Below are 22,488 nucleotides of genomic sequence, written 5' to 3'. Positions count from 1 at the left end.
AAGATGATATTGTCCATAGACCAACAGCCCAAACTTCCTGGTAATTGATCCATTTTACCCATCCTTGAAAAGATGGAGGTCTGGAAATAGGAGAGGAAATGACATGCCCACCAACATATGGGCTTTTTCCAGCCACCACTGCAGATTCACCTCATATGGGAAGAAGAAGAGAAATGGTGTTGGAGAATAATCACAAGAGGTTACATCGCTCATGAAATGACCATTGCAGGGATTTCATGTGGTCAAGACCAAGAGAGACTAATGCAGTTATGGAGGATGACATCCTCAAAAGCGACAGATCCTCACAAGCAGTAAGTAGTCACTACTAGGCATAGTAAACTAAGAGATTCATGGAATGAAGACATAAAAGAGAAGGCAGAGTGTGACTGATACTGATGTTGAAAATGCCTCCCAAGTGTACTACTTATTGATTAGGTCAAAGGAATGTTTCCTCCGGTTTGATAAAGCAGTCCACTTGAGCTGCCATAGAAAGGAACTGGTAAGTCTGAGAGACTGCTTCCTGCTTGGGATGCATCTGTAGAAGCCAGATGCCCATGTAATAATGAAGCATTCCCAAACCATGAGAATATGATGAGCACAAATCCAAACCTTATGACAAAACACATAAGGAGCTGAGATGGGTGTACCTTTTCAGACCCAGAAGATTACATGGTGAACTTAAGTGATATGAAGTGGCTGATGCAAGATAAATTGATGACTGGCTGCCAATTCCCAGTTTTCTTGGAACAAGGAAAAAAACAGGAATAAAAAGCTCAAAATGATGGTGAACTGGTCTGATTGCAAAACTCAAACCACCTTTGGCAGACAATGACAGGCCACAGGATTGTGAGGAGAAAGAAAGGAAATGGAGCAAGGAGAAACAACTGGATAACAAATCCTGCTGAAAAAACACGTATCACTCACTGATAAATCAAATGAAGGGATGTCAGCTGGGAAGAAACTACAAAATCAAGCTCCCACCAGACCTGAATCCACAGGGTAGTCACAGGAATTCAACAAAATGAAGTATCCTGATCAAAAGGAATTGGGAGGGAATGAAGTGTGGGAAATATGAATAGGGGGACATACAAAGCTCTCACAGAGACAAACAGGCTACAAAAGTCATAAGGGTGGATTGCTAGTGGGCTGATCACAAGATGCTTGATAGAGTTTGGAACTGCATCAAAGACATAAGATATCAGAAAAAAGACAACTCCCTGCGATATATTGAGGATAAATTATTCCAAGCCAATATGGCATCTCTACCTATAAGGTTCCAACAACAAAGAAATCACATATGTAATGCCAGAGCTGAGGATGAAATGCAGGTCAATGTGGAAGAAAGAAGATGAAGGGTATCTGCAGAAAACCCCTCAGGATTTCTGTAGAGAGCCTTCTGACAGATGTATAGAAGAAATAAACCATAGAAAGTTAGTTATGGTAAAATGAAGGTGAAAATATTGGGTAGGACAAACACTAGATTCTGGAGCCACCCCCACCCCTAAATAGGTGACAATAAACTTGGTACTGCTGATTCAAAAACTGATAATCTGCTCGATGGCAAGAAAGGGCATACTGGTCAGAAGTCCTTGGAAAGTGCAGCACACTGATCTTCTCATTTAATTGTGAGACAGCATGAACCAAAATATATAGGGAGGTAGGAAATACCAAAAATGGTTGAGAAGATGACTCATGTAAAAAGGAAAAATGACAGGAATAAGACAGAGGGAAAATTAATAAAACATCACATACCTGAGACACAAACTCACAAAGACCGAATTAAGCCTAGGTGATTTCTCAAGCTGCAATTGGAAAGGAATGGCAAACTCTGGAGGGGGTAAAAGATGATCAAAATCCTCGTCAATTCTGATCAATCTCGAGCAACTCAGTAACAGCCTGGGTGATGTCCGAGGAGAAAGGTTGACCCATGTAGCATTCAATCTCCCAATATGTAAAAGCAGAGAGATCCACTGTCAGGTTGAAGAGATAACACATGATGATTTGCATGAGACATGTTGGAATATTGAAATTAAAATAAGCAGAAAGTGTAAGACTTGTGGAATGCTTAAAGAAAAGTTTGCATACAGAGAGCAGCACTGAACAAATATAGCTAATATTGTATTAATTAGTAAGATGTAATACCACTGGCAGTTCTATTATAAAGCAGTTAATTAGTAAGTATGTAATACCATTGCTGTTTCTTCCAATATAGAGTAGTTAATTAGTAAACATGTAATAATTCTGGTGATTCTTCCAATATAAAGTAGCTAGATCTCTTTATTATGCATATTAGCATCATTACTACTTAATGTTACTGTAAATATATTTGATACATTTAACAGCAACACTGAGGTTATGTTAAGGGTCTTCTTCAGAGGTAGACATTGGACAGGTTCAGTGACTGCTATAAAGCTAGTTACATATGATTTAGTATTTAAATGAATGTGCACTTCTTAATTTAAAGGAATATATAAAAGAAAACATTATTTACAATATAAAAGAAATACCACATTCTTAGTAATTATGAATATTAGTATAAACACAAACAAAACTCTTCAAATCAGGTGTCTTGTGATGCAATATCAGATATACAGATAAGGTACATACATTCAACGTATGTAACTAATTTGTAGCTCTCTTTAAAAAAACCCAACAGAAAACAGTACTTTGCTAAACTGGTACAGATATATGTACCAGTGCATTCCTCCATATCAGTGCAAAAATAAGAATCATTTACAATGTAATCTTGTTAAATAATTCAAAGAAAGATATTTACAAGAAAATTATACCATTTGTTGTTTAATCTTACCAAAACCTTGGGGTAGGTTGTAAAAACTTAGGTACAACTGTGGTAAAGATTACTTCAGTTATGGCATTTTCAATTTTAGTTTAAACTTTTGAAATGTCTATCAATCTGTTTACAGCATACTAATACTACCAAATCAGTCAACTCGGAACAGACTTTGATGCAAATGATTTTATAAAAAATTAAGATTACAAAAATCGTACGAAAAATACTGCATTTTTTTTTTTTACCAGTCATGTTTACGAATTAAACTAAGTACACACAGTACAAAAATCACAGGCTCTGTCCTATCCAAGAGGCATTACTTGGATATTGAAATTTACTTTTAAGACGTTTTAATAAACTACGTAGCAGAATCCATATTCATAACAGTGACACTTGAAGTACCATGGTAATACCCTTCAAATTAATATTCCTAACAGTGACACTTGAAGTACCATGGTAATACTTTTCAAATTAATATTCTAACAGTGACACTTGAAGTACCATGGTAATACCCTTCAAATTAATATTCCTAACAGTGACACTTGAAGTACCATGGTAATACTTTTCAAATTAATATTCCTAACAGTGACACTTGAAGTACCATGGTAATACCCTTCAAATTAATATTCCTAACAGTGACACTTGAAGTACCATGGTAATACTTTTCAAATTAATATTCCTAACAGTGACACTTGAAGTACCATGGTAATACTTTTCAAATTAATATTCCTAACAGTGACACTTGAAGTACCATGGTAATACTTTTCAAATTAATATTCTAACAGTGACACTTGAAGTACCATGGTAATACTTTTCAAATTAATATTCCTAACAGTGACACTTGAAGTACCATGGTAATACTTTTCAAATTAATATTCTAACAGTGACACTTGAAGTACCATGGTAATACTTTTCAAATTAATATTCCTAACAGTGACACTTGAAGTACCATGGTAATACTTTTCAAATTAATATTCCTAACAGTGACACTTGAAGTACCATGGTAATACTTTTCAAATTAATATTCCTAACAGTGACACCTGAAGTACCATGGTAATACTTTTCAAATTAATATTCCTAACAGTGACACCTGAAGTACCATGGTAATACTTTTCAAATATTACTCACTAACATTCTATGCACAGCAAGAATTTTACTTACAGTATTTCTATTACTATTAACATTAATATTAACCAATAGTAGTATTACTGGTGGGAGAAATATGGTATATGTTAAATATTTAAATAAAATAAAACAAACCTTTTCTGTTTTCATGCGAATTTCAAAAATTAAATTGAATTTCGATTTGAAATACGAAATTTAGGTATCCTATAACTGAAGAGACATTACGAGTACGGAATAAAAATATAAACTATAAATTATGACACAATACAATTAATGGCTTTACTGAGTCGTAGTACTCGTATTTAAATTACAACTAAACAAGCGTGCTCGTATATAGCATACGGTAAAAATCGATTCTATGCAGCTTACCGTTGGGGAGTGGTATTCTAGTTTGACAAACAGTTAAATTAGAGCGTAATTTTATGTCTAAAATTAATAAACATAAAAATAATCGCGTTAATAAATTATAGTTATTTTCTATATGGTAGATATGTAAGAATTGCATCAAACATTTTCGCACACCTACAAGCATTAAACTTACCGTTTTTCTGCATCGTCTGAAATTTCACCGCCACTACAACAAGTGTGTTCACGCATGCTCCACAACGGTAAATCGCGATTTATATACAATCGATCAACGAATTATCGCCTACCTTCCCTGATAAACGTACTTTTCTAGATCAAATATCATATTTATTTTATATTTAAAATATAAAAAATAGTGTTTTGTTTTATTCAAAATGTATTACTACTGATGCTCATAACTTCACGAAAACTTCCTTTATACGGGTAGTTTTATGCATTATTTTAGTTCTAAAGGTAGCAAAATAAAAATAACATCACAAACAAAATGGATTGCAACAGCTCGCTTGACAATATTTACACGATAACTCTGAAAACAACGTAAAGGCGATCTTGTGCTTATGAAATTAACTATAAAAAATAGATAGAGACAAGATAATCGTATAGAATTGCTGTATATCTTATGGCCCTAAGAAATTATTTTGTATTTTTTATTTAACATTATAAGAATATGTATCAATCTGTCATGTAAGTAAAAGAATTAGCTCCGATATTTCGGTATATATGTAAAGTTTAATCGACTACCTTTCATCTGTCATAACACTGGATAATTATTTCGACAAGGATAATTATTTAACTTTCAAAATACGTTAATTTTACATTTGAGAACCGTCTTCCTTAAACAAAAAAATGCATAAGTTTGTGCGAAGTAAAACTTAAGACTATTCAGTGACTCTAATTTTGTGTTTTCTACTTTTTTGGTTATAGTTTAATTATACATAGAGATAAGCCAGTAAATAAATATAATACTATTTGCACTGCATGATATAACACAACACTAAACAAGAGAAATCGGAGAGATGACATACCTTCGTCCTGCCGCTTCTTTTCGAGATTGCGTACATTTATATTGAACTAAATACATTCTTATATTTGTTACGAAATAGTTTAATAATTTTATTTAAGTTTCTTTATCAAATCCATTAACTATTAATTTTTGTATCAGTATTTCAGCATTACTAATAAAATATTGTAATTTATTACAAACTTTATAATATTTGAATAATTGCGAACTCATAATATTTATAACAGAATGATACAGTACATTAATATTAAAAGAGGGTAAACCATTAACTTGAAAGGCAAAATATTTTCATTTATCAAAAACATTTACATTGATATCCTTATCAATTATTTTAATTTATAAATCTAAATAATCTACTTCTGTTTTAGATATTGAAGAATTTTCAGTTTCCAAATCTACTGGATAAATAGTGTTAATAACATTATTTCAGGATTATTTATACAAATCAAATCATCTACATATCTGTAAGTTAAAGTAAAAATATCTGGATTTGTGTAGTTTTTAATAAATATATTATTATAGAGTAAATATATAAATTTGGTATACAACTAGAGTAGTTAGCTCCCATTAGGACTCCTATTACTTGTTTAAAAACCTGTTTATTGAAAAATATATAATTATTATAAGTACAAAAACTTAATACACTGCTGGCCAAAACCTTAAGGCCAAGGAACATAAAGAAAAATATGCATTTTGCGTTGTTAGACTCAACTACTTATTTGAGTAGAGCTTCGAAAGATGAAAATAAGAAAAGGGAAAATAAACATAAAAAACTGTTTTAGCATTTAATAGGGAACATGTGAACACTTTGAAATTAGCCTAAATACCAGCTGATCAAAAGTTTAAGACCATACCAAAAAGAAGTCCTAAAAAGGGTAGGAAATGCTCAACAAGATGCCTGAGTAGTGAGTTGCACGGCCATCATTGCGAATAATTTCAAACATTTGCTTTGGCAAACTCAATATAAGCGTTTGCAGAAGGCAAGCTGAAATGTTATTCCAAGTGGTGAAGATGGCTTCACAAAATTTGTTAGTATTTTTAAATTTCGCGCAAAGCTACTCGAGGGCTATCTGCGCTAGCCGACCCTAATTTAGCAGTGTAAAACTAGAGAGAAGGCAACTAGTCATCACCACTCACCGCCAACTCTTGGGCTACTCTTTTACCAACGAATAGTGGGATTTTTGTCACATTATAACGCCCCACGGCTGGGAGTGCGAGCATGTTTGGTGCGACCGGGATTCGAACCCGTGACCCTCGAATTACGAATCGAACGCCTCAACTCGCTCGGCCATGCCGGGCCAGGCTTCACAAAGATCAGGCACTGTTTGAAATTGACGTCCATTTCTATAGGCTTCCCTTGCCATCAACCCCAAACATTTTCAATGGGGTTCAGTTTGGGCGAACACGCTGGATGATTTAAAAGAATCACGTTATTCGTCATGAAAAAGTCCTTTGTCCTGCGTACATTGTGGATTGCAGCGTTGTCCTGCTGAGAGATCCAGTCATTTCCACACAAGCGTGGTTCTCCAATCAATAAGGATGCTCTCTCCAACATGTCAATATAGACAGCTATTGTTTGACGCCCCTGTATAACCTGAAGCTCCATTGTTCCATGGAAGTTGAAAGCACCCCAGTTCACGATAAAACCTCCTCCACTGTGTCGTGTAGAAAATGTCTCCGGTGGGATATCCTTATAGTGCCAGTAACGTTGGAATTCATCTGAACCATCCATGTTACATTTTTTCTCATCAGAGAACAAAACCTTCTTCCACTTTTCTGCATCCCATGTTTAGTGCTACACAGCAAAGGTTAAGAGATATTTCGAAGTGTGGAAGGAGGCGTGCCCTTTGAAGACGTTTACGGTTTTTTAAAGCCTTTCTCTCGTAGACGCCGTCTTATTGTTCTTGAGCTGCATCCTGTGTCCGTAAGGGCCTCAAGCTGGTTTGACGATCGGCTGGTGTCTTGCCGAAAAACCCGTCGAATCCTCCTGCTCAACGCCGGCGAAATTTTCTTGGGCTGAGCACTTGAAATTCTCGTTCCGTATGCCTCAGCGTCTTTTAAGAAATTTGCAACAGCATTTTCACTACGCCCAGTCTCACCAGCGATCGCACGTTGAGAGAGACCTTGTTTTAGAGTTCGACAATTCTGCCACGTTCAAACTCTGTCAACCTTTTAGCCTTTGCCATGTTTTTACCCAATGTAACACAGGAGATGTTGATAAAGCTAATGCTTGAACAAAAATGACTAAATTTTGTTACGTGTTTACCGATTAATGCTTCGTTTCAGCATGATCTTAAACATTTGATCAGCTAGTACTTAGGCTAATTTCATAGTGTTCACATTTTCCCAACTGAAAGCTAAAAAAGTTTTTTTTTTATTTACCATTTTCTTGTTTTCATCTTTCGAAGCTCTACTCAAATAAGTGGTTGAGTCTAACAATGCATATTTTTTCATTCTGTTCATTGGCCTGAAGATTTTGGCCAGCAGTGTATATATTTTATGTTTTGGGGGATAAATTTTCTTTCTTCCAGTTCTATAAAAGAGTAACAGAACTGTTCTATTAATGAATTGTAAAACAAAGATTAAATCTTTCAATGGGAATGCAGTGTACAATGAGATGAAACCAAATATGTGGATATTATTTATTTGTTCACAATTTCATAGATATCTTAAAATAGACTGATTATTTCTGATCATCCAAAAAGTGTTTTTTATTAACATTTTACCAAGTAAAAGGGCCCGGCCTGGTCAGGTAGTGAAAGCACTCGACCCGTAATCTTAGGGTCGAGGGTTCAAATCCCCATCACACCAAACATGCTCGTTATTTCAGCCGTGGTGATGTTAATTAGGGAAGGTCAATCCCACTATTTGTTGGTAAATGAGTAACCCAAGAATTGGTGGTGGGTGTTGATGACTAGCTGCCTATCCTCTGGTCTTACACTGCTAAATTAATTCTCGTGTAGCTTTGCACGGAATTCCAAAAAACAAACAAAGTGAAACAGAGTAATTTATTTAATAATATAACCGGTTGTTTGATAATTGTTTTTACTCAACTAGAAATAAAACTAAATTTAATTGAAGATTTACTTAACTTTATCAAATTTATTTATTTTACTATATATTGGAACAAGTTAAATGCATGTGCAAACATTCATTTAACTACAGAAGTATCTTAAACATCATATAATTCTCTTCTTGTCAATAATCCACTTAGGCCAATTTGTTCGCATTAGAATCGAGTTCAATAGCCGAACTAATTTCCTCTCTTTTTACCTTTAACACTCAGGGTATAATTCACTCATTCCTTTTCTTCTCTGCCACTTTTTTTATTTTCTTTTATAATAACAGTATCAGCATATAATTAACACACGATGACTCGAAGTTACAGCAGTTATACTTTGAACTTAGCTACTTGTTTGCATTTCTCATACTCGCCTACTTCCAAATAATCGTTTATTTTTGTCAATGTCCACACGAGCAGGTTGAATTGCTTTAGAACACCCTTTGACGAGTTAATAATTTTCTTAAAATGTCAGAAAACTATAAATTTCACTTTCACATATCAACTATTGTGCCTTACATTCTGGCTCCCCGCTAGTGCAGTGGTAAGTCTACGGATTTACAACGCCAAAATCAGGTGTTCGATTCCTCTCAGTGAGCTCAGCAGATGGCCTGATGTGGCTTTGATATAAGAAAACATACACACCTTTCATTCTCAATACGATTTATCTCCCTTTAATTACACTTCTCCACTTTTTTTTTTAAAATGACATACATTTTATTTGGGTTTGCATTCGTAAGATTGTTTGTTTTTGAATTTCGCACAAAGCTACTCGAGGGCTATCTGTGCTAGCCGTCCCTAATTTAGCAGTGTAAGACTAGAGGGAAGGCAGCTAGTCATCACCACCCACGGCCAACTCTTTTACCAACGAATAGTGGGATTGACCGCACATTATACACCCCCACGGCTGGGAGGGCGAGCATGTTTAGCGCGACGCTCGGATTACGAGTCGCACGCCTTACGCGCTATGCCATGCCGGGCCCCATTCGTAAGATAAAAAACAGGAATTAACACATACTATTATATTCAAATAATACATAAAAATTCAATCTGATGAAAAAACATGAACGCACTCTTGAGAGAAACATTTAACCCAATAAAAGTTGTCTGTTCAATATATAAACTGTTTAATAATATACAAATGACACTAATTTTCTAAGTCAATTCATAAAAAGTAGGTTTTGCAAACTATTTTAATTAGCACTTACATGCAAACAACAAATTACTAAATCAACTCCAAAGAAATAATTTATTCATTGCCTTGTAATTTCTACCTATTTCGACTCAGCATTTAAAAGAAACCACATCTTCTTCAACTTAATTAAAACGTTTCACATTTTCAAACCAGTGGCACCATACTTTAGCTATTTCATAGATCGTGTCTTGCATCTCGGTTACAGCTTTGACATTTTGTGCAAGTCTTGTAGATTGGTTACAAAGTTCCAAAACACTTTTCTTTAAAGTGTTAACACTTTCACAAATTCCATCTAAATCGTACATACGTTCCTTTGTGATACTGCTAGGACTACCAAAGTCATTACCAGTACTAGCCATTTCCCCTCGCTTTTCTACTTTATCATTGTCCCTCTTCGTCTGCTTGCCGCTATTTATATATCTAGTACTTACGTTTTCTAGAAATTTCTATATTCTCCACATCAATGGCTTTCAAACACAACTTCCAACAATTGTCTTTTTTATATTAAAAAGCCTTCTTCTAATATTCGTCTGTTTTTACCTTTTACGTAAAACTAATAAATCGTCATATATTACCTCACAAAATTAATTAATTAATACTACCTAGACTAAACAATCTTTTATACCTGACACACGTAGAAGTGGCGGGGTAAAAGTATCTTTGTCCTTCGAGTTACAATTGCTTAATAATATATACTTACTGACACTACCAATCCTTGGATAAAAATTCTTTCATGTGCTCATGTGATTACAAAAATAAGATATAAATTGTTATTTAAATAGTAATACCAGTACGTGCATTTTTAATCCACTCATTACGTTTGGATTTTAAATAACAAGACAAACACTTAACAAACTGAATTATCAAAAAGTGTAAATTCCCCAAAGTTATATATTCCTTCGATGTGTAAAACATTACAACAAAGCACGTGTTTCTATCTTCTCGTAGTATTGTTACATTTATTTTGAAATGATAAAAAAAGGTAAACAAATTATCTCACTCCATGCAACTTATAAATTCAATTGTATTGATAATGGTTTTATTTCAAACTACATAACATTTGTTCGAGAAAACCGTTATGTTGATCTTATTTGAAGTTATCTTTGTTGTTCTCAAAATTATATAAAGTTTGTTACCGCCCGTGGAAAACATTATGGAAAGTTGTTGATATCTTGGGGTTACAACCCCACCTGTATTGTTATGAGAATAACTATGTAACGGGGGTAGTGCATGTAACTAACTGTGTGAATGCAAATTGACCTGAGAAATGTTGAATTTGGTGAGTCTTAAACTTCACCTTACCCTACAGTTGTCTGGCATGTGGTTCCAACTCGGATGGTTGTAAAAGGTACGGTTTGAATTTCTCGCAAAGCTGCACGAAGGCTATCTGTGCTAGTCGTCCCTAATTTAGCAATGCAAGGCTAGAGGGAAAGCAGCTAGTCATCACCACCTACAGCCAACTCTTGGGGTACTCTTTTACCAACGAATAGTGGGATTGACCGTCACATTATAACGCCGCCACGGCTGAAAGGGCGTGCATGTTTGGCGCGACGGGGATGCGAACCCGCAACCCTCAGATTACCAGTCGCAAGCCTTAACAAGCTTGGCCATGCCGGATCGATATGGGTCAAGCGTGACCCAGATCGTATTCCTCAGTGAATTCAGATTTTCAATGTAAAGTATGTTTTGTGCCTAAAATCTAATTCATTCCTTTTCATATATTGGGTTGAGGAATAATTCGTGAGCGTTTTTTCAAGTTAAAAAAATATATTCATAAATGAAAAGCTTTCGCAAAATATTTCATGTCATTTGGTAGATAATTTTTTGCTCTAATAGATTGTGTGTTTGATTTTCATGTCTTTAATTTTTGCTTTCATTTTCAGCTCATTAAATGGAATGTCAAGTGGACAAAATCGAGCATTTTCGACACCATCTGCTTTTCGCATTTAATTTCTTGCAATTTCGTTTAAAACAATGCATACTAGATACCTAGAAATTACATGAAATCAAGTATCATAATAAATGTTTTGGGTGTAATGTGTTCATGCATTGAAGTATTGTATAGTCTTGCATGTAATGCTTGAATGAAATTATTTAAAAACGCTCACGAATTATTCCTCAACCTAATACTTTAAGATATTTTGCTCATTTAATATTGAGTTTGGTTTTGAACTTCGCGCAAAGCTACGCGAGGATTATCTATACAAGCCGTCCCTAATTTAGCAGTGAAAGGCTAGAGGGAAGGCAGCTAGTAATCACCACCCACTGCCAACTCTTAGACTTCTCTTTTGCCAACCAATAGTGGAATCGGGCATTACTTTACAACGCCTTCACGGCTGAAAAGGCAAGCATGTTTGCGAGTGAAGCACAAGACAGGGTTGTAACGATCACAGATGGTGGCTTGTGACAAATATAGTCTCTTTCCTCTAATCTATTCTAGCTTCAAAAATGCAAACTCCTGCCCACTTGGGGTATGTGATCTGTTTAAGCACACTGTTCACACTACCCTTTTATGCTCATCTACAGTTGTGCATAACTTTAGGTCTTTAACCGCAGTACTGTGAAAACTGTGGGTGTAGCATTTTAACTTTGGATACGATACTGGAAATGTAAGATTAGTTTTAATTTATTTAAGTAACGGTGACATAAGCTAAATTTCTTGCAAGCCTGGTTTTAAATTACGTTTAAGCGTCTTGTTTTCTCATAGCAGACGTAGTTTTGTTAAACGTTTTTATATTTAACAGTAACTTGGGGCATCACTTTTAAGATTAGTGTATAATTTCACTTGTAATTGTGGGGCACTTCGGATTGATAAGTTTTCTAATGAAGTGTCCATTTCACTCTTATCACTCTGAGACACAGCATTAAACATTCGCTCTTTTTGTACTTGTGCATTATCAATGCTGAAGCTTTTTTCAAGAAGATTCCAGTTGGACTTTGGAGAGCTCTTTATACTCCATAGAGTGGTACTCCTTGAAACTTCAATTAGCAGACCTAACTGAGAGCTCTGTTGTGAAACCCTTTTACCAGGAATACCACACTTGCAATGGAAATTATGAAGTTAAAATTACTGATAATTAAAACTGTTGTATATACATGCATCGAAGCATGCAACTGTAATTATTAATTTATGTAAAATGAGAGCTAAACGATTTTTGCAAGAACATTTACAATAATATTGGTAGCTTCAAAACTTAAATGCCTTTTGTGTGCAGGTTTTCATAAATTTACTAATTATAGTGACACAAGAAACAATGTGGTCAGTAATATTCAATCTCTATTACCTTTCTTTACTGATAAGCATACATTTTCTACATTAAGAGAGCCTGTTATATTAACACTAAACACACTGTTAGGCAAAGATAAGAGTTAATCAGTCTGGCTTTTAATAACAGCTATTAATTTAAAATTATATACAGTTTTGTTAATAATCATAAAATTAACTTCGTCTGGAACCTTATTACCAAAGTCAGAAAACGTGCCTCAATATTGAACAATTAATGCAGCTAACAGAGTACAGCTCTCATCTGCAGGAAAGCTAAATCTTGCATAAACATTTATCAAAATACAAGATATCCAAGGATTTGTTTTTTATTATTCTCTAAATAGAAATGTTTCTAGTTACAAACAAGGTTAGTTTTCAAACATTTCTGTAGATAAATGTCCTCATGAAAATTTACTTGTTGAAATATTTTAAAGAATATTTTACAATAAAACTTGTATAAATACATACTAAAGTGACATTTGCAAAACTATTCAGTTGGGTTCCAAACTAAGATTAAGAAAACCAGTAAGTAACTATAACATTTATATATTGTAAGATGTGTGAAGGGTGAGGACAAAACTGTGTTCTTGTGAATATAGTGTGTACATCTTAGAAAAACAAATAGTGGGGCAGGTGTTTTTGAATAATAGGAATATTCATCTTTAAAATTAGTCTTCTTGGTAACTGTGTGACTAAATGTTAATATTTCTGACTGTACTTCCTGTGTTTCCCAAAGGATGTGCAACAGTACATAACTGTGTGTGTGTGTGTCACAAGTGAAATGGTGTAAAATGTTCAATTATTCGATATCCACATAAATTAAACTTACAATAAATTACAATAATTTTGATTACCCTTGTCCTCTGTTTGAGTTTGTTTTGTGAATGGCTCTATTCACATTTTACTGGATGTGCTGTAGCAGTAATCACTGTGTCTTGAGGGAGGGAAATGCTGCCTTAAACAAAACATATATTTTACAAAGGTAGAGAAAGATTGAATCTCTTGAAACACTTAGTCACCATCATTTCAAAAGCATTAATATTTCACAGTTAAAGTTCTTCTCATACTATAAACCAGAAGTAAAAAGACATATAGCTTCACAAAATACATACTGGAGTACTGTGTAAAAATCTATTTTGTAACATTTTATTACAAGTTCATGAATTACTAAACACAGGTGGTGGCAATCATTCATGCTAATACTTATTCCATATGACAAAAACAATAAGTTGTGACACATTTACACTTCTGGCAACAAGACTTAAAAATCTATCAGGATATTCTGTGTTTGTTCAAATATTTTCAAAAGAAAAAAATCCAACAAAATTTAAAAACTGCCTATACAGTAATTTAGTTTGAACATACTCCTAATATTAATTCAATTATTATTTGTTTTAAACATACAACTCTCCAACTGAAATTACCTTTCCAAAAGTTGAATCTGTCAATTTATCCCACTTTTCATCTAACATCAAACATATACATCATCACCTGAGAGTAAAAGAAAAGCTACTTCTCAGCTTTTTCTAACAGAGACAAATCTCATTTCTCATAGCACACATCAGTTCTTCTACCTTTTTAAAGTATAAGAAAAACCTCTCTCTATGCTTGTAAGGTTGAACATATCTTTCCAAATGTTCCTTCCATTTCTTTATAGCACAACAAAACATACCACTTTACTTCTATAATCAAACTTCTTTCTTTTTTAATACCAACAAATTCCACAATCCTTTCATGATATGAGTCGTCTCTACAAAATCACACACCTTTTTTTTTGTAACAGCACACAATTCACCCATCTTCTCACTGCACAAAAAATGTAAAATAAAATTATTTTTGGCAATATCAGGCAACCTGCAAGTGTTTGCAGTATAATAAAACCTTTCTCTACATTAGTATAGCCAAGCAACCCTCTTTCTCCTTTAACACTAGATAATCCCTAATCTCTTTACTTGCAACCTTCTGTAGTTTGGTGAGATAACATATAAATTCCCTTCTACTCCTTGTACACTTAAATAAGTTATCTTTATTTCCTCTTGAAATATCAGATAAACCCTTCCTATCTCCTTGCAAAATGATAGAAGTCTTTATGTGATATCAGATATATCCAATTTCTTTTTGTAATATAAAATAATATCACACCCTCTTCTTGTTATACTAGGTATATTATATCCTTTTCATGAGGAAAAAACATTTTCTTCTTGTAATGTGATGTAAGCCCACTCCATGTAGTGCCAATATAGCAAATAATTAAAAACAATTTTACCCATGGCTTTAATTTAAATCATTAAGTTGTCCTCAATAACAAAACATAATAATATAACCTGCAAAAAATAGAGGTAGTTAAGCACTTTCCAGCCAATTTTTGTTAACATGTTAAAGCTTCCTTTTTCTGAAGCTACAGCATCATTCTACTGAGCCTTGGTGCAAACAAAATTGACATTTCACATTGCAAAAGTCTTTCACATCCTTCATGTTAAAATGTTGAAGTCTCTGGTGGTTGAGCCAATCTCTGATTATCTCGTAAAGTCATTGCTCTACGAAGTTCATGTAATATTGTCTTGATTGAGTAAGTTCTCTGCCAATGGTTTAATACAGGTATCATTTTTCTCTCAATCTACAAAACAAGGAAAAAAGCATTCACTGAATGGTGTCACTGAAATTAGTTGTTTTTATAAACTTTTCTCCTGTTTTAGATTGTACAGAATATGAGCTATGAGATACCAACTGGAATTTTTAATTCAATTTCTACCTTACAAACTTTTTATAACTTCATAAAGTTAAACACATCTTAACAAACTCAGCTCATTGCTAGAACCAACTGGTTAATCTTCGTTAACACTATCGTATAATGACAATTTTTATATTCACCTGCATTGATCTGGTATTCAAATTAGGAGTAATTCTTAAAGCATTGTCCACTGATTACAAAATACATCTTAAAACATTAAAACATCCAAAATAATTTATACAAAGGCAAGATTAAACAACTAAAAGTCAAAGGTTACAAAACTCCCAAGTTCTAGTACAAAAAAAAATCTTGCACAATTTACGTAGCAATTACTCCAGTGGAAATTCTTACAAACAAACTAAAGATTCCCCTACTTGTATTAAACATAACAACAAAATGACTAGACATTTAAAATAAATGAACTGGAAGACATAAAAGAAATACATTACAACAAATACAATGTACAAGTCTGCCTAATCCATGTTTTCATAATAAATTAAAAGTTATGACTTGACCACTTTCTTTGGATAATGATATAACACAGAAAATTACAACCAAAAGTTTCTATCTGAAGTTATTTAGGTTACTTAGAAATAAATAATGCAAAAAAAAAGAAGGAGTTTATTTCCATATAAAATTTTTAATGATCTAGAAAATCATGAAATATATATAATGTTACTTTAGTCTAAAAACACCATGCTTGTAATAAAAGGTATTCATGATGCTAAAGAATGGCATAATTTTGAAAAATTACTACTATGATGATGGATCTACACAATCTTGTAATTGTAAAGTTTTACGCTGGTAAACATCTATAGAGGTGTCTTACATTAGCAAATGTCTGATAGGTTTCACACACTGGCAGATGCCTACACAAGAGTCTTATATTACACTGTCAAATGTCTGATAGGTTTCACACACTGGCAGATGCCTACACAAGCGTCTTATATTACACTGTCAAATGTCTGATAGGTGTCTTACACTGGCAAATGTCTGATAGGTTTCACACACTGGCAGATGCCTACACAAGAGTCTTATATTACACTGTCAAATGTCTGATAGGTTTCACACACTGGCAGATGCCTACACAAGCGTCTTATATTACACTGTCAAATGTCTGATAGGTGTCTTACACTGGCAAATGTCTGATAGGTTTCACACACTGGCAGATGCCTACACAAGAGTCTTATATTACACTGGCAAATGTCTGATAGATGTCTTACAGTGACAACTGCTGGCCAAAATCTTAAAGCCAATGAACATAAAGAATAAATATGCATTTTGCATTGTTAGACTCAACCACTTTTGTGAGTAGAGCTTTGAAAGATGAAAACAAGAAAAGGGTAAATAAAAAAATAAACTTTTTTAGCATTCAATAGGGAAAATGTGAACACTATGAAATTAGCCTAAATACTAGCTGATCAAATGTTTAAGATCATACTGAAACGAAGCATTAATTAGTAAACACATAATAAAATTTAGTCATTTGTGTTCAAGCATTAACATTGTCAACATCTCCCACTGACATCTCCTGTGTTACATTGGGTAAAAACATGGCAAAGTCTAAAAAGTTGACAGAGTTTGAATGTGGCAGAATTGTCGAGCTGCAAAAGCAAGGTCTCTCTCAACGTGCCATCGCTGGTGAGACTGGGTATAGTACAAATGCTGTTGCAAATTTCTTAAAAGACCCTGAGGGATATGGAACGAGAATTTGAAGTGCTCTGCCCAAGAAAATTGATTAAAATATTCACTGTAACAATTCTTTAGTGCTTTTACATACAGATGATAAACAGAGCAAAATAGGGTTGGTCAGTTCTTTGGTGTTTATTGTTATAAAGTTACCAGGCTATCTACAACGTTAACAGAACCCTGCATAACCTATGAACAAAATAATATTTTTTTCTTTTTAATTTATCATGAAAGGTCCCAGCAAACTGTTTGTTCTATGTATTACAAACCAGCATTTTGAAAAGGTCACAAAAAGCTAGATTTAATCACAAACCCTTTTCTTATTATTCACAACTAAGATCTCCAAAAACTTTCCTTCAAAAAAATTGTACTTCGTAATTTTCTTTAAACTATAGGCATAACACTACACTGTTATTATCTTCTAATTCCCAAATTTAACAGAAAATTGTACATCTCCTTTTTGAGTTAAATTTATACTTGTTTATATTTTTTATCTGTAGGTTATATTTAAATACTACACACTATTTATTGGTGAAAGTAGTTTTTTTACCCATTTTGTTTTTATATTATTTTCTTTCATTTTTATGTTTCCTGGTAACAATATCATTCACTAAATTACATATAACTTAATCCTCTTGTTGTTAGTGATGAAAGAATACATGTAGTTTAAGCTGAGCAAATAATTACTAAGTATGGCCTTTTTTGAATAAAAAAATATGGATTTCTGTTCAGAAACATTCACACCAGGTATCATCTAATACAAACAAATTACAGATTCTGTAGTTTCATTATGACTTGAACTTACAGTCTTGAAGTTTCAATGAATAAATGGAATTCATGGATGACTGGCTTTTACTGAATGAAAACTACTGCTGCATACAGAATTACTGCATGACAGATAACTTACCAAACCAGTTACATCACTGACTCCAGTCATCTTGATTTTGGTAAGAAATCGACAGACTGGTGGTTCTTCCGATAACTGGATCCACAAACTATCTTTAAACTATAAATTCTATTTTCATATGGAGTCTAAAAAACAAAATCAAACTGCTGTGTGAGAAATACATATCATATACTGTATGTGTAACACAAAAAGTAATCAAATAAAAGAAGAAAGTTCACAACAAAGCATCTCTTTCATACAAGTCACAGAAATGTGTTGTTCCATACCTTAAATAAAAGTTTTACATTTTTAAATTAAACATTTATCAAGGAGTAAATTACCTTTAAAATACTTAAAACTTTTCTTCATTAAGTTTGAACTCATACTTTCAACAACATGTGACTAAAAACTCTCAAATGTCCCTTTCACGTTGCAGAGCATGTATCACCTTTGATTTGGCCCAGCATGGCCAGATGGGTTAAGGCGTTCGACTCGTAACCTGAGAGTCACAGGTTTAAATCCCTGTCTCACTAAACATGCTTGCCCTTTCAGCTGTTGGAGCATTACAACGTGATGGTCAATCCCAAAATTCATTTGTAAAAAAGTAGCCCAAGCATTGGTAGTTGGTATGATGACTAGTTGCCTTTCCTCTATTCTTACACTGCTGAACTAGGGATGGCTAGTGTAGATAGCCCTTGTGTAGCTTTGTGTGAAATTCAATTTTAATCAGGCAATTATTCAACTAAAACTGCATTTCCTTTCTCATACCTCCACATTACTAATCCTATCAGTTTGTTTATTACAGGGTTCCCACATTTCCAAATAAAAAATTTTCCAATAAGAAATGGAAAAATTAAAGGATATTCTTTTATCAAATGTAGTTCCAAAATAAAACTATAAAACTTACTCAAGTAATCTGGTAATCTAGAGATTAGCACATCTGTAATTTCAAAACAGTATGTTAAAAACTGTTTCACCACTACTAAACATTGAAATACACATTTGTTTGCCAAGCACAACACTACATCATAAGTAAATATTATTAGACATACTACCTAAGTCTAGATATAGACAGATGACTATTTAACGAAATGAATGGTTCATAGGGTATCTTATTCTCCAGTGGGAGATGTTGACAACGCTAATGCTTGAATACAAGTGATTAAATTTCATTACATCTTTACCATCTGGTTCGACGATCGGCTGGTGTCTTGCCGAAAAACCCGTCGAATCCTCCTGCTCAACGCCGGCGAAATTTTCTTGGGCAGAGCACTTGAAATTCTCGTTCCGTATCCCTCAGGGTATTTTAAGAAATTTGCAACAGCATTTTCACTACGCCCAGTCTCACCAGCGATCGCACGTTGAGAAAGACCTTGCTTTTGGAGTTCGACAATTCTGCCACGTTCAAACTCTGTCAACCTTTTAGCCTTTGCCATGTTTTTACCCAATGTAACACAGGAGATGTTGATAAAGCTAATGCTTGAACAAAAAATGACTAAATTTTGTTACGTGTTTACCGATTAATGCTTCGTTTCAGCATGATCTTAAACATTTGATCAGCTAGTATTTAGGCTAATTTCATAGTGTTCACATTTTCCCAACTGAATGCTAAAAAAGTTTTTTTATTTTTATTTACCATTTTCTTGTTTTCATCTTTTGAAGCTCTACTCAAATAAGTGGTTGAGTCTAACAATGCATATTTTTTCATTCTGTTCATTGGCCTGAAGATTTTGGCCAGCAGTGTATATATTTTATGTTTTGGGGGATAAATTTTCTTTCTTCCAGTTCTATAAAAGAGTAACAGAACTGTTCTATTAATGAATTGTAAAACAAAGATTAAATCTTTCAATGGGAATGCAGTGTACAATGAGATGAAACCAAATATGTGGATATTATTTATTTGTTCACAATTTCATAGATATCTTAAAATAGACTGATTATTTCTTATTATCCAAAAAAGTGTTTTTTATTAACATTTTACCAAGTAAAAGGGCCCGGCCTGGCCAGGTAGTGAAAGCACTCGACCCGTAATCTTAGGGTCGAGGGTTCAAATCCCCATCACACCAAACATGCTCGTCATTTCAGCTGTGGTGATGTTAATTAGGGAAGGTCAATCCCACTATTCGTTGGTAAATGAGTAACCCAAGAATTGGTGGTGGGTGTTGATGACTAGCTGCCTATCCTCTGGTCTTACACTGCTAAATTAATTCTCGTGTAGCTTTGCACGGAATTCCAAAAATCAAACAAAGTGAAACAGAGTAATTTATTTAATAATATAACCGGTTGTTTGATAATTGTTCTTACTCAACTAGAAATAAAACTAAATTTAATTGGAGATTTACTTAACTTTATCAAATTTATTTATTTTACTATATATTGGAACAAGTTAAATGCATGTGCAAACATTCATTTAACTACAGAAGTATCTTAAACATCATATAATTCTCTTCTTGTCAATAATCCACTTAGGCCAATTTGTTCGCATTAGAATCGAGTTCAATAGCCAAACTAATTTCCTCTCTTTTTACCTTTAACACTCAGTGTATAATTCACTCATTCCTTTTCTTCTCTGCCACTTTTATAATAACAGTATCAGCATATAATTAACACACGATGACTCGAAGTTACAGCAGTTATACTTTGAACTTAGCTACTTGTTTGCATTTCTCATACATGCCTACTTCCAAATAATCGTTTATTTTTGTCAATGTCCACACGAGCAGGTTGAATTGCTTTAGAACACCCTTTGACGAGTTAATAATTTTCTTAAAATGTCAGAAAACTATAAATTTCACTTTCACATATCAACTATTGTGCCTTATATTCTGGCTCCCCGCTAGTGCAGTGGTAAGTCTACGGTTTACAACGCCAAAATCAGGTGTTCGATTCCCCTCAGTGAGCTCAGCAGATAGCCTGATGTGGCTTTGATATAAGAAAACATACACACCTTTAATTCTCAATACTATTTATCTCCCTTTAATTACACTTCTCCACTTTTTTTTTTTAAATGACATACATTTTATTTGGGTTTGCATTCGTAAGATTGTTTGTTTGTTTTGGAATTTCGCACAAAGCTACTCGAGGGCTATCTGTGCTAGCCGTCCCTAATTTAGCAGTGTAAGACTAGAGGGAAGGCAGCTAGTCATCACCACCCACCGCCAACTATTGGGCTACTCTTTTACCAACGAATAGTGGGATTGACCGTCACATTATACACCCCACGGCTGGGAGGGCGAGCATGTTTAGCGCGACGCTCGGATTACGAGTCGCTCGCCTTACGCGCTAGGCCATGCCGGGCCCCATTCGTAAGATAAAAAACAGGAATTACACATACTATTATATTCAAATAATACATAAAAATTCAATCTGATGAAAAAACATGAACACACTCTTGAGAGAAACTTTTAACCCAATAAAGGTTGTCTGTTCAATATATAAACTGTTTAATAATATACAAATGACACTAACTTTCTAAGTCAATTCATAAAAAGTAGGTTTTGCAAACTATTTTAATTAGCACTTACATGCAAACAACAAATTACTAAATCAACTCCAAAGTAAGAATTTATTCATTGCCTTGTAATTTCTACCTATTTCGACTCAGCATTTAAGAGAAACCACATCTTCTTCAACTTAATTAAAACGTTTCACATTTTCAATCCAGTGGCACCATACTTTAGCTATTTCATAGATCGTGTCTTGCATCTCGGTTACAGCTTTGACATTTTGTGCAAGTCTTGTAGATTGGTTACAAAGTTCCAAAACACTTTTCTTTAAAGTGTTAACACTTTCACAAATTCCATCTAAATCGTACATACGTTCCTTTGTGATACTGCTAGGACTACCAAAGTCATTACCAGTACTAGCCATTTCCCTCGCTTTTCTACTTTATCATTGTCCCTCTTGGTCTGCTTGCCGCTATTTATATATCTAGTACTTACGTTTTCTAGAAATTTCTATATTCTCCACATCAATGGCTTTCAAACACAACTTCCAACAATTGTCTTTTTTCATATTAAAAAGCCTTCTTCTAATATTCGTCTGTTTTTACCTTTAACGTAAAACTAATAAATCGTCATATATTACCTCACAAAATTAATTAATTAATACTACCTAGACTAAACAATCTTTTATACCTGACACACGTAGAAGTGAGCGGGGTAAAAGTATCTTTGTCCTTCGAGTTACAATTGCTGAATAATATATACTTACTGACACTGCCAATCCTTGGATAAAAATTCTTTCATGTGCTCATATGATTACAAAAATAAGATATAAGTCGTTATTTAAATAGTAATACCAGTACGTGCATTTTATAGTCCACTCATTACGTTTGGATTTTAAATAACAAGACAAAC

The 22,488-nt window shown here is 33.8% G+C and overlaps 2 protein-coding genes across 2 annotated transcripts in view; both read right to left on the bottom strand.

Moving 5' to 3' along the window:
- LOC143233277 (ubiquitin-conjugating enzyme E2 variant 2-like) overlaps positions 1 to 10,206 on the bottom strand; it is a 19,620-nt gene extending 9,414 nt beyond the window's left edge. The window contains exons 1-2 of the mRNA XM_076469377.1: positions 10,185 to 10,206; positions 7,686 to 7,836 (exon numbers count right to left, since the gene is read on the bottom strand). Of these exons, the coding sequence (XP_076325492.1) occupies positions 7,686 to 7,766 (81 nt within the window). The 5' untranslated portion in view covers positions 7,767 to 7,836; positions 10,185 to 10,206. The remainder of the gene's footprint in view (positions 1 to 7,685; positions 7,837 to 10,184) is intronic.
- A 4,809-nt stretch (positions 10,207 to 15,015) lies between these two features.
- LOC143233266 (ubiquitin-conjugating enzyme E2 variant 2-like) lies at positions 15,016 to 22,097 on the bottom strand. The gene is made up of 3 exons (XM_076469288.1): positions 21,655 to 22,097; positions 18,152 to 18,276; positions 15,016 to 15,441 (listed from the first exon to the last, which is right to left on the bottom strand). Exons 2-3 carry the CDS (start codon positions 18,179 to 18,181, stop codon positions 15,301 to 15,303), a joined length of 171 nt encoding a protein of 56 aa, XP_076325403.1. The 5' UTR covers positions 18,182 to 18,276; positions 21,655 to 22,097; the 3' UTR covers positions 15,016 to 15,300.
- Between the last annotated feature and the right edge of the window lie 391 nt (positions 22,098 to 22,488).

This window comes from Tachypleus tridentatus, chromosome 12 (genome assembly GCF_004210375.1).
Source record: "Tachypleus tridentatus isolate NWPU-2018 chromosome 12, ASM421037v1, whole genome shotgun sequence".
Classification (NCBI taxonomy): Eukaryota; Metazoa; Arthropoda; class Merostomata; order Xiphosura; family Limulidae; genus Tachypleus; species Tachypleus tridentatus.
The sequence above is the reverse complement of the archived record's forward strand: the minus strand, read 5'-3'. Positions and strand labels throughout refer to the sequence as shown.

Coding starts and splice junctions, on each gene's coding strand:
- LOC143233266 (XM_076469288.1), bottom strand. CDS start 18,181: ATGACTGGAGTCAGTGATGTAACTGGTTTG. Junction 15,442..18,151: donor TCAGTGATGTAACTGGTTTG/GTAAGTTATCTG, acceptor CTTGTTTTGTAG/ATTGAGAGAAAAATGATACC.